At 41.2% G+C, this 13224-nt stretch overlaps 1 protein-coding gene across 7 annotated transcripts in view; it reads right to left on the bottom strand.

Moving 5' to 3' along the window:
• FIP1L1 (factor interacting with PAPOLA and CPSF1) overlaps positions 1–11109 on the bottom strand; it is a 42967-nt gene extending 31858 nt beyond the window's left edge. For 2 of the 7 annotated variants that reach the window (XM_055796334.1, XM_055796336.1), the window contains exons 1-6: positions 10216–10850; positions 9434–9473; positions 7094–7151; positions 3558–3661; positions 1283–1344; positions 980–1087 (exon numbers count right to left, since the gene is read on the bottom strand). In XM_055796334.1, coding sequence (XP_055652309.1) covers positions 980–1087; positions 1283–1344; positions 3558–3661; positions 7094–7151; positions 9434–9473; positions 10216–10297 — 454 coding nt within the window. In that variant the 5' untranslated portion in view covers positions 10298–10850. The other 5 variants (XM_055796337.1, XM_055796339.1, XM_027779307.2 and 2 more) reach the window with 4 other exon arrangements.
• Positions 11110–13224: the final 2115 nt, after the last annotated feature.

Raw genomic sequence — 13224 nt, 5'->3', positions numbered from 1 at the left:
ATAAATACGTTAAAATTTAGTCAGAAAGAGTATCTTTCCTAGCATCTCGTCTCAGGGATCTAAATTAGATATTTACAGAATATCATAGGATATTATAATCCACACATCTTTACAATAGGATAAATTTAAAATCTACAGGTTTGCTGTATGTTCTAGTGAAGAACCACTCCCTTTTGCTTGTTCTGTATGACTTCTCATTTTGTTTTGATTCCTAGTTTCATTTGATGCCATGCAGTGTTTTTATTATAAAAGAGAGACCAGACATAACTAAATGCACAGAATATATTTCAAATAGCTAACAGTTCAAACACCAGAATATTATCAAAGGCAGCTTTTTTTCATTTTGTTGACACTTACTGCATTGCCAAAACAATATACTAACACTAGAAAAAACTATACAGAGCAGCAAGGTGTACTGCCACTAAACCAAAAACCAGCTAAGGCTGGTGTTAGACAGGTCTGGCCAAATCACTTGAGCCAGTAAGACAATACACCCAGGGGACTTATGGAAAGCCCATGTAGTACCAGCTTCTTCAAAGCTTACGGATGTCTATGCATGAACACAGAGAAGCACAAGCTACGTTTCACCATTCTTCACGCTCAAACCTCCTAGAACTATGTTCTGTTCTGCTTTACCTTCTGTCCTGTGGCAGAGACCAATGGCAGTAACCTCCACAGAAATACAAATTTCCAAGGAAATTTCAGGATATGCAGGTATTTTAAAAAAATAAATAAAGGGTATGTCCTACAGTCTCTTTTTGCTGATACATGTGTGGGATGCATATTAAGAAATGGCACACATACACACTCTGTGGCACAGCAGAAAGGCAACAAATAACTTATATGCGTGTTTCCAACTTATATCGTACAGCATCTTCTAGCTATTGGGTACATAACACCTATGTGCAGTAGATGGGAATTATTATTAAAATAACCTACTGAATACCTACATATCAGTTAATGTAAACCAGAGCATTACCTGGCTTTCTCCAAGGTTTATCTTCAAATGAATCTAAATCTACTTCCAGAAGTGGCACACCATTAATACTGCCTGGTGCATCTAGATCCACTCCCTTAACTTTTGCACCTGTGAAGAAAAGTTAGAAAGTTAGAGCCTTCCGTCTCTACCAGAGTTTTAACAGTTGTAATACACTTAAAATAGAAATAAAATGTCAGATTTAAATTTATCAAGAAGTTTGGGAAGTGAAAATAATTTCCTTAATCCAAAACAATGTAACATTTTTTTGCATTTTTACTAATATTACTATGTAAATTTTCTTACCGGAAGATCCATAAGCTCGTCCTCCTGTCTTAATATTGAGATTCACAGGTGTCGCTCCATAACTTAAAAGAAATTAACAAAAAACTGAATTAGACAGAGAAAACTCTTAAAACAGAAGAAAATACAAAACAAGAGTTAGCTAGATCCAGAAACAAACTGGACCCAGACTCAATCACCATCCTGAATCTCTAGCTTTCCAAGCTGGTAACACTGTAAAAGTAAAGAGATCAGCCTAGGAGGAAGAGAGTGTACCTTTCTATGCTCAGTAGCAACTTCTCCAACTAATAAACAGTTGTGAAGCAAGTCCCAGTCACTCCTCCTGAGTTGAAAGGATAAAGACCTTGATAGAAACAAGAATGGACAGAACCAGAAGGAGAGAAAGGAAAAATGCAGTTCATTTAGGGATACAGATGACACTCTGGGGATTAGAGTAAAAACAAAATAATAAAAAAAAAAGAAAGGGTATAGACAGATCCTTTTCTCTTTTCATAATTATTCCATTTAATCTGTACAGAAAGGGAAAATACAAGCATTTCTCTACAATGATTGAAAGGTCATCTGTTTCAATGTAGTCCTAGCAATCACCTATCCTTGTGACCAACAGAGAAGAATGTTAACATTCCACCTTCTGAAATACCTGAGTACTTTCTTCACAAAAATGCACTTAGAACATAGACACTGAACTGATTTAACTACCATAGGAATTACAGTATTGTTCATTTGGAACATTAAGAGCTAGCTTTCACTACCGTTTGCATGCAATGTAGCTTATGAGTACAGGTGGTATCAACCCATAAACATAATGAGATGAGCATGTAATTGTAAGGCAGTGTATAGTCTACAGTACCACTTCCATGCAGTTTCAGTTTTCAATTAAGTCCTACAACAGTACAAAAGTAACACAAAACATTTAACCTTCTGATCTGCCCTGCTGTATTTGTGCAGGAATTTGTCAAACAAATCTTATGGCTTTTTTGAACAGCAGTTGACTACTACATGAAAAATCATTTAATCTTATAAAAGGAACTTGCTATACTGAAGCAAAAATGAACAGCAATGAGCAATGTTGAGTTTCTTTTAGATTACTGCCCTTCCATGAACTTTCTGTCCAATTTGCCCATAAAAATTTTTTCAGACATTTCTACATAAAACTTTCTACTCTAATTAGATTTAGGATCATCTGCTCATTGTTTTCCATATTCATGGGAAGAGCACCGGCAAATCCACTGAGAATACAAATCCAGTTTTGCTTTAGACTCAAAAAATTTGAGGTTACTGCCTACACCACAAGCATACTAGAAGATATTGAAAGCAGACAAATAAAGAACTGAAATAATTGCTATTTTTTTTGTATTACATTGATTTGCACAGTTAGTTTATAATATGAAATACTGGAAGTTCACAAATATTATGCTTCAAAAGTGAGTAAGTCACCTGCATTCTAAAGTTAAGAACACAATAATATACGAGTTAGTCAAGATCTACCTGCAGACCTCTCACAATTCTGTTAAGAAATGACCCCCTAGGAACTCTGGTTTCAATAAGCATGAAAACATTAAGATTGCCAAGACAAACAAACAAATCACTTCCCTTAGCAAACTGCCATATGATGAAATATAGTATTTCATAATTCGGGGTAAAATTAACACTGCTCAAAAGTGTTCAGTGAGAAACAAACCCGTGATCAAGAGAAGAAAGAATACGAGGCAGTAACATTAGCAAAAAAAATAATCTTGTATGGTACAAATGCCTAAACACTGATCTTGAGAAATTGTCTCCAGAGACTGGCAGCTCCATCCTGAAGTACATTAAAATCTCATTTGAGAACATCAATAGGAATGGAAACTATAGAAGTCTAATTAGAACTGTATCCACTACAAACAGGACCAAGGAAGAATGCTTCTAGCGTTTGCTGTGCTTACCACTCAACCATTTGCAGCAAAAATGTCACCATCACAATAATGACCCTAAAAATCTATGTAATGTAGCCATTCCATAAAAAACCCAGCTATTTTATAAACTTAATACAATTATTTCACAAAAACTGAAAAAAATTAACTCTTACAACAGCTCTTCCTTCATGACATTTGATTTCATTTAACTTTCTTGTTTTCCAGTCACTGTATCATTAAAAACATCATTAAAAAAATGAAAAAAACCCTAAACTGAGACTTAACCATGCATATAATTTGGCATTGACAATTATTAATGAGCCTGAATTAATAATTAAATGTAATCTTGAAAGTTTCCTCATTAATGTTTGCAAGTAACTTACCCATACTGTGAAGCTCCTGTTTTAATATCCCCTATGGTGACTTGAACATCATCTTCATCATCATCACTATCACTATCACTGTCATCCTCAGCCTCTGCCACCTTCTACGAAAGAAAAAGTCATTGCTTAGACAAAGATCAGTCACTTACCTTTACAGTGGAAAAATAATCCAGACAAAACTATCCATTTTGAAATCTTCAAAAGAAGATAATTCTCCTTTCCCTAGACCTCAGAACTGAGTAGTTTCAACAGTAAATTTAGGAGGCTCATCTGCTGAAATGCTACAAGTAGCTGAAATATCTAGATCAAAATAGTGAAGTATCTTCGATACTAAGCTCTGTTTCCAAAACAAACAGAAAATAGTTTCTACTACCTAATATCCTTCTTCCCTCTATCTAGCTCGTACACGCTGGTTCTACTCTTGCCACTCAGGAAAGAACTTACAAGATATACAGGAGCTTGCCATCCTGAATGATATAACCAGAGTAACTCTAATAAATGTTTTTCCAGTTGTAGATGAACACTACACTTCAGACAATTCTATTCAGTTCCTAACATCAGTAAACTATATAAATACTTGAGATTATTCACTGAACAGGCTGAAAAAATGAGATACAAGAGCACACTGCATGCTGTTCTGTCCCACAGTGTTCAGTCTTGCTAGTAAATAAAACAGTCATGCCAGTTCATACCAGGAGTTCATCTAGTTCACTGTTTCAGGTGTGTTTAGTGGTTTGGTTTGGTTTTCCCCTTCCAGAGACCACAGCAGAGGGAAAAAACAGGGCAAACACATATGATGCTGCTCCCTCACACTCTTTCAGCTGCCGATTACTACCAGCCCAGGGCATTTCCTAAGCCAGTTAAAGTTTGTCTATTTAGTAACCTCCAATGATCTTTCTCTCAAGTACTTGCCTAGACTTCCCCTGGACTTTCTATATAAGCTCCCAGCAGTGACACTCTCTTTGGCAGGGATTTCCACAGTACTGTCTACTGCAGGAAGAGTCAACCTATTTTATTTGTTTTCATCCTGGCTCCTACAATTTTCATTTAACAGTCCCAGTTCTCACATGGAAGGGACTGTGTTATAGTTTCCATACATGATTTTGTTGACCTCCATCATAACCTATGCATGCCTGTCTTCCAGGTATGCCTACCTACTCAGCCATTCCTTTATGGAAGCTACCTTGATTATTACTCTTGCTGCTCTTCTTTCCACTTCTGTCAGGTGAAGTAAAGCCTTTACGGCATGAGGGGAACAGAATGGCACACAGAATTCAGAGTGCAACTGAACCACGGATTTATGGCATAAAGATATCTTTCATTTTATTCTCTATTCATTTTCTGCTGTACCTCAAGGTTTGACTGCTTTTTAGACTCCAGAGAAGCACTTAATCATCAGTATCATAGAACCTTCTACATAACTTAATGCATCCCTCCTAAGTCGTAATGATCAGCTCAGAGACGACCATTTTATTTGTAAACCTGTTTTTCCTCCCATTAACCTAATTATTCTTATTCTACACAGAATTTCAATAACCATTTATTAACTAGTCAGCTCTTCATAGATATTTTTTTGATATCAGTAAACTCATGATCCCACAACTTACCCCTTATAATTTATATAAATTATAATTTATAAACACATTAAACAGCACAAGTTATGCACAACATTGCAGAGAACCTCATTGGAGGTGACATTCCTTCCTGTGAAAATTTAACTTTGACTTCTACCCTCTAATTTTTTTTAATGCATCAATTATCCATGTGGGACTCATTCTATAGCTGCTTAGTTTTCTTAAAATCCTTTGGTGAGGAACTTCTTCAAAAACCTTGTGGAATCCAAGTGAACTTTATCAACCAGATCACCCTTATCCACATACTTGTTGAGTCCTTCAGCTAGAGATTGAACGTACGAAAGCCAAGTTGATCCTGCCCAGGGAGCCTGCAGTTACACAAGCACAGCCAAGCTCTAGCCTTTATCTGTCGTACTGTCTATTAACTTGCCTGGTACATAAAGTAGACAAAAATAAGCAACTGCACAGAAGATAAAGTGCTGGAGTGCAGTTCATCCTTGCCATACAAGATAATTTACATAACAATTAAGAGTCTAATCAAGGGTGGGTGGGAGGGAGTCCAGATCAATATAACTACTCTGTAAATGGCAACTGAAGACAGAAGACAGTTTTCCAGTGCTGCACAGCTGAGAAGTACAAGTTCACCACTCTCTCACACACCAGGAAACCCACACAGTACAGCACCATTATAAATGCATCAAACGGAAAATAACATTTTGGCTGGAGCATGCACCTTTTCAACCAGAACTTATAAGCAATGACTTCTTAGTTCCCTCCTCACAGAAATATTCACCTTTTCTTATTCAACCAACTTGAACACCATTTTTCCAGGTTGCTGCTGACCCTTCATGTGCACCTTTTACCATGAAGTTCTCAATTTTACAGAGATGTTCAAATGATATCCTAACAAAGCTAGGTTTTCTGTAGGTTAAAAATACAAAGATGTGCAAGTACAAGGGAGCAGCACCAATGAGGATTTTCAGAAGTATTTTAAAATAAGCAAGTCCAAAAAAGTATACTACTGTCTCATTGTACCTAACATATTAAATCTACTGCCCACATACAGTATTAGCATCAAGACAAAAAGCCTTTGGTGCACTTAAAAGAGCTTTTCAGTTTAAACAACTAAAATAAGTTTTTTAAGGTTTGGTTAAGTTTTTTTCCCCAACTTTAAATAAGTTGTAATCTTTCATAATTAAAGTATTAATCTTACTGAAAAAAAAATATACTGTTGAGGGGCCAGTCCTTAAAACTTGCACAAATACCATGATATTGGTTTCTGCATCACTTAAGAGAGTTTTTGCAAGACAAAAGCTAAAAAAATTCCAGTTAAGTAAAGTTACAATCTTTTTCATAGAACAAATTTAAACTGCTCCCATTCACTGAGGCCTTTTATCATCATTGCAACTGCAAATCTCATTTCCTGGTCCTTTCCTTCATCATACTAAGACAAATTATAAGACATACTGAACACCGAAGACTACTAAACAAGTCTATTATGTTGCCTCTGTAAGGCACGTGTAACTCATCTCTTGACCCATATTTCCACAGTTCTGCAAATGCTGACTGTTTACCACTTCCAAAAAAGAAAAATAATCACAGAATTTTATTTCCCTATCAGTGAGGAAAAACAGAGACAGTATCATTTTGAAAAGGATGTCTCTGAGAAGACACAGCTGTCTTGAAGCACTGTCTTCCCCCCCAAAAAACCTGGAAGTACCATTAATTTATCTTGTGTGCGTTACATTTAAAAAGTAGACTGCAGCTGGAAATTTGATATAGTAATTTCTACAGAGTATGTGCAGACAGTGTCAAACACCTTTCAGAAAAAAAAATATTTAAAACAATCAAAGGCATACACTTACGCATTAATTCATTTAATTATAAATCCTAGCCAAATTATGAATACCCCATAAATCAAAACAAATTAAAGCAGTATTTCAAAAACACATTTAAAACTACCGTTTTCATAACGCCATTTTCTGCAGCTTCCTCTTCATTTCCAGGTGGGGGTGGAGCACTTAAACAGAAACAAACAGGAAAAGATGAAACTAGGTATTTATGCATATATTATTTCAGATGCGTGAGCTAATGATGAAAAAAGCCTTGCCACATCATTCCAGAGAACAGCCAAAGCTCCAGCTATCTTCTGCATTAATTAAAAAAAAAAATTTAAAAAATCTCCATGAATAAACCCTTTTATTAGCAGGATAATAAGTAGCTATCATAACTCATAGTAACTGGATGCTTGTAGAATAGTTGGAAGTAATAAGGCACTACACTTGGATCCTCTTTTGAAATCAAAGTGAAATCTTTCATAATATATAAAGGAAGAGTAGCAGGTTTGGGGTTTTTTCCCTACAGACTGACACTTTTCAAAGACATAATGGAAAAAACACTTAAATACCTATAGGTAATGTGGCACTAAATCAGAATTCCCACATCTGCATTGTGAAATTTTCTTCCACCATATGGAATAGCTATGATTCAATGATGAACTCAATTATATTTTAACTGTAGACTGAACACTGTAAAATTTTTAAAACTACTGGTCCATCTAAAATGACCAGCACTGTCAAATCCATGCAAATGAGCTGTGTCACTGGGCTTACCTACTGCTGTTTCTTATACAGTGTTGCACCACAAATAGCAGCGTAAGCAAGGAGCTATTTAGAAACAACATTGTTTCACCAAAAAGATATTTCTGAAATGGAGTGAGCAACTGTTCATTTTTATCGAACAGAATAATTTTGATTCCATCTTCTGTTGGCAAAATACCCACTCATGAGCACTGCACCAAAACCCAACACAGCCCAGGTATGGTCCCAGTAAAATGACAGACTAGTTAGAAAACCTGAATAAAACCTCACATTTTTTATATATACAAAGAATGCCAAAATTGAGAGGCCAGAAAACAGAACTTTTAAGAGGTGAACTGCCACCACACTTCAAGAGTTCCGAACACAACTCATAAGACACATACGCTACCATTTGTTATGATTTTTAGTCCAAAAACTATGTATTGAGGCAGCCAAACACCAAACTAGACACTACTGGCCAGAAACTGGTGTAAAAACACTGTTTATAAGGTTAATTTCAGTTCCCATGCAAATAATTTTCTTAAACAACAGGTAAAGGTAACTGAGCACAAGGAATCAATTAATATGGAATAGCTTCCAAATAAAGAGCAAATACATAGAATTCTTTGTCTTGGAAAAGAGACAATTTAAGACAAAGGCGACATGGGTCTAGAAAACTGTTAAGTGACATGGAAAAGGTGACAGGAAACAACTTTGCTTCTTACTACAAGAACTAATGGGAACCAAATAATTGCATCTAGTAGCCACTTCAAAAGGGTATCATATGTAATCAAGTGGTGGAGGTCATTACTGCTGTATCGCACTGTGCCTGTCAAAAGTTGACATCAGTTCAAAAAGGCAACTGAGCAAGCTTACAGACCAGAACTCCACCAAGAATAACTAAAATCAAGAGTTCTCATTGAAAAAAAATCTTTGTTGACTGGATGCATTTAGAGAAAATGACAACACATGTTTACTTGCACTGACTTCCCCTTTTTATTTTGCAAATGTATTTTGACAATCAATAATTTCCATAGTTTACCAAATGGGAGACTTCTTTCATTCAGTACGAGAGACTCATTCCCATTTCTAGCCCGTCCTTGCTACTGACCTCCATCAACTTAGCTAGACATTTAAAGAAGCATCTTTGTGCCTTCTCTCATACAGCTCCTTATAATTCAGGCAGGCTTCCCCAAATACTTCCAAAGCTTTTCTAAATTTCTTTCAAATACTCTCTTACTAATAAAAAAACCAACTCCACAATCCCAAGCAGATGTGTTACGTGACCTGCATGTCAAGCTGGCTAGTGATCTTCCACTGCTTTCTTGTACTCCTCCTTTTGTAACTCCATTGTAAACTCTTTGGGAGACAGGCTGTCTTTTAATGTCTAAATTATCAAGAACAAATGAAGTCCTGATCCATTACTAAGACTGAAAGGCACAATGATTGCAGAAATAAAAGAACTGTTGGCATTTTGTGAGAGGCTATTGCTGTCCATACAATTAAAACTTGAAATAAATTTCATACCCAACAGTCCCAATTTCACAGGTAAAACCATTTCACAGAAAAGCCAGGTCATTCTAGCAGGCCAAACACAGTATCTTAAGAGGGTTTTCAAAGACACCAGAGCATGTTCAGGTGCTAGGGGCTTTCAAGCAGCTATGCAGAAGAACATAACGAATACAGGTTTTGTGCAGATATGCTAAGGTGTCAAGATACTCACCTAGCTTTTTCTTCCTCTGGTCTCTCTGCTTCATTTTCATCTAACAAAAGAAAAACACAGTCGTTAAGAATAAAATCCCCTGAACACAAACTGTGGCAGACACCTTGCCAGGCAGATTATTTAGGTAACTCCTCAGTTTACTACTGAGACATTTTCGTAACGTTTCAATTGTGACATCAGGCGAGCAGACCCGAGCCCTCCCAGAGCTCTGTACTGACAGGTCCACCGCACGAGCAGGGTTCAGTTTACAGGTTTCATTATGTAAAGAAAGTCCGTAGTTGTAAAGAAAGTTTACGCCTAAAAGGTCAAGGCTGCTTTAGTACTTCACCGCGGGGAGCCCGGGCAGGGGGGTTCTGGGAGCGGCGCGACCGCGCCGGGGGTGCGTGTGGGGCAGGGGCGCGGGCGGCCTCCCGCCGCCGAGGCCCAGCGCGGCCGGGGCAGAGGGGCCGGGAGCCCTGCAGCGCCCCAGAGCCCGGGAGCCGAGCGCCCGCAGGGGTGGGGGAAGGGAGCCACCGGCGCGGCGGCGGCGAGGGGGCCGCGCACAGGCCCGGGACGGCACCGCTGGAGGGCCGGCCAGGAGGAGGGGACTGAGCAGCCGCAGGGGTGGCGGAATGGGGGGGACCCTCTTAAACGGCCGCCGTCAGCCACGGGCCGGCCTGGCCGAGCGGCGCACGCCGCGGCCTACCCGCCCCCACACGCACCCCTCTGCCTCCGCGGAGGGGCAGAGCGCCGGGCCGGCATGCGGGGGTGGTGGTGGGCCAAGGGTCTGGGAAGGTCCGTACCGCCATAGAGCCACTCCTCCTCCTCGTCCCCAGCAGCCCCGCCGAGGTCTGCCGACAGCCGCTCCACCTCGCCGGTAGACATGGCCGCCTCCCGCGGGACGCGAGAGCCCAGGCCCGGCCGCGCCGGGGCCTCCCGCCGCTGGGCAGCACCGCCGCGCCGCCCCGGGCCTCCGCCGGCGCCTCAGGCCGCGACCGCGCGGCAGCCGGGGGGTTGCGAGCGCCCGCCCGGCCCAACGCCACCGCTCGCGGAGGAGCCGCCGCCTGCTCGGCGCTTCCCCTCCCCCGCCGAGTGAGTGACACGCACAGGAAGCGGGCCCGGCCCGGCCCCGCGGCGCCCTGGGCACGGGCATGCGGGGGGCGGCCCGGCGGCGCCCGGCCGCGCAGGGAGGCCGGGCGGCGAGGGGCCGGGGCCGGGCGCGGCGCGGCGGCCTTCGCTCCCCGAGGGGCCCTCCCGGGCCGGGGGCCATGAGTGGGGAGAAGCGGAGGGGCCTCCTGGCAGCCCGCGGGAGGAGCGGGCCGGGCCGGAGGGGAAAGGGGAGCGGCCGTGCGGCCAGGCCGGGCCCAGCTCGGGGACTGCCGGCCCCGCTGCCCGGGCCGCGCTCGCACGGCCCGGCCCCGCTCTGTGCGCTGCCCGTCGCCGGGACTCACCTCGGCGGTGCCTTCCCCCCGCTCCCGAGGCGCGGCGTGCCGGCCGGAGCCGCCTTTCCTTCCTCTGGCTGCCCTTTGTCTCTGCTGCCTTCGGCGGTCCTTGTGCTCTTCTGCATCCCCGAAGGCCGGTCCGCCCCTCAGCAGGGCTCACCGGCAGCGTGGCGATCTCCTCCAGGACATCCTCGCCCACCTCCAGAAGCAGGACTTGGCCGAACACACGTACAGTCCAGTGCCGTGCTTCTACTGGCGGCTGATGGCAGCTGCCAGGGGGGAGCATAACCACAGGATAAACACGCTGCCTCTTCTACTAGTTCTGTCCTAGCTCTCAGCTCAGGGACTCTCCCAGCTGGATGTAATATTTTAAGCTTAACAACTCTTTATATCTGTGTGTTTTTTTTCTCCACAAATTGCATAATCTTATTTTTAGCTCCTGCAAGAGTTTAACATGCATAGCGTGCTATGAATATTCTAGAGCGTAACTGAGCATTTCATGAAGAAATTGTGCTATTTCAGAAGTGGTGGGAAATAGCAAGCTATTTTTACTGACTTCTCATTTTACATCTGTGAATGCTGCATGAACAACTACAAGATTCATGAGAAAATTTAAGAAACAACAACTGTCAACACAAGATTTGACCAGCTGCGTGTACAAACGAGCCTTCAGGATGTTAGGATATTTGTCAAAACTAAAACAGGGAACCCTCTTTCACAGCAGGACAGCTTGTAAAAAATCAGACTAGAGGATGTGACTGTATTATAAACATCTCACAGCTATGGGTGGGGAAACCTTATTTTAATTGTCTGCATAGAGAACCTTGTTTTAAAGTTTCATATATGACATGACACTTCACTAGAGTTCACATGAACAACGTACTGACTCAAAAGGCATTGTTTTCCCTGTGAAATAAGTGTTTGGGTGTCATGTACAGATCATTAGTTATGTGGTATAACCGGATAGGATTTCATCATGCAATTCCACTTTTTAGACACGTATTAGTGGAGCCAACAAAGGTGTTTTTTACCCAAAACATTTCTAGATGCTTGTTTCTCATAAAACAAATTTGTATTGTAGTACTTCTTACTGGGCATTAGTGTCTGTCTTAATTTTCATTCCTTTTCTGTTTACTTGGCCATTTCACACACATCAGGCCAACATTAAATGACATGGTAGAACTCATAATAGTTTCCTTTGATTGCAGACACAAGGAAAAAGAAAGAAAAGACATTTGTGGAAAACACCACAAAGAGAACTCATGAGTAGGTGTAGAACATAAAATCTCTTAAAATACATCAATGCTGACCCTCAGAGCATTTTCCTTGTAGAAACCTTTAAATAGATGTCACACTGAGCTGGTGGTGATGTGAAAATCCATCTTGAACAGCTTGACCATGGGAAGCTGACCCAAGAAGGCCAAGTCTAGAAAATAGTTGCAAACCTTCCACTTCCCCCAGGAAGATCTTTACCCACCTCTGTCTCTGGTTGGACAGAGGGTGCTCTGAACCTGTTTCCAGCTTTGCTTCCAAGGATAGTGTGCTGGCCTAGATTCTGCTCAAAGGTAAGAACTCTCACCAGTCCTGGCCTCTGGAAGTTTCTCCTGCTGCTGCACAGAGGGGGAGCAGAGGCTGGCGCATGAAAAAAAGGCTACTCCTAAGGCCCTGAGCAGTGAAAAGGTTGAGGACCGAAGACAACATCTTTGTGAGCTGCGTAAACAACTCACCGGTTATACTCCAGAAACGCACAAGATACCAAGTTTACAGAACCCTTTTAAGACGGTTCTTTTTCTAACACAGTAGTTGTAAATTTGCACATGGGATAAAATAAGCTGTAAAAACTACTTCAATAATTTTGTTTTGCAATTTAACTACTGTGCTTTAAACTGATTAACTCATTTTGTCTTCTGGCTAGTAATCCTTTTTCTCAACATTGGCCTATGCAGAATTATTGAAATCTATAAAGTATTTATAAAGTAAAAAAGTTATTTGTTTTCTTAAAAAGGCATCTGCTGTTTTGACAATACGTCTGAAAAAAACCCTCAGCCTTTTAAAAATGGTAACTGAAGAGCTGGACAAGCCATAATATATCTAGCATTTGTCCAGGGCACTCAAGCATAAAGCAAGAGCTCAGAGATACATAATCTCTGAGGTAATTCAGTCCGAGAGGAGGATAATTCTACTTGTGAGTAAATCCAGGGGCCCAGTGGTTAACAATCCTCAATCCTTTCTTGGCATTCATTTTTCAAATCAAAATAGTTGAGATTATTAATTTACATATTTTTATAGCATCATGAAGTTATATGCCCTGAGGTTAGAATAACAGATTGGGACTGGAACAGCACAAAGATGTAAGTCTGAGCTTGGAAG

The sequence above is a fragment of the Falco peregrinus genome, chromosome 2 (assembly GCF_023634155.1).
Source record: "Falco peregrinus isolate bFalPer1 chromosome 2, bFalPer1.pri, whole genome shotgun sequence".
Taxonomy (NCBI): domain Eukaryota; kingdom Metazoa; phylum Chordata; class Aves; order Falconiformes; family Falconidae; genus Falco; species Falco peregrinus.
This window is presented reverse-complemented; position numbering and strand designations above follow the sequence as displayed.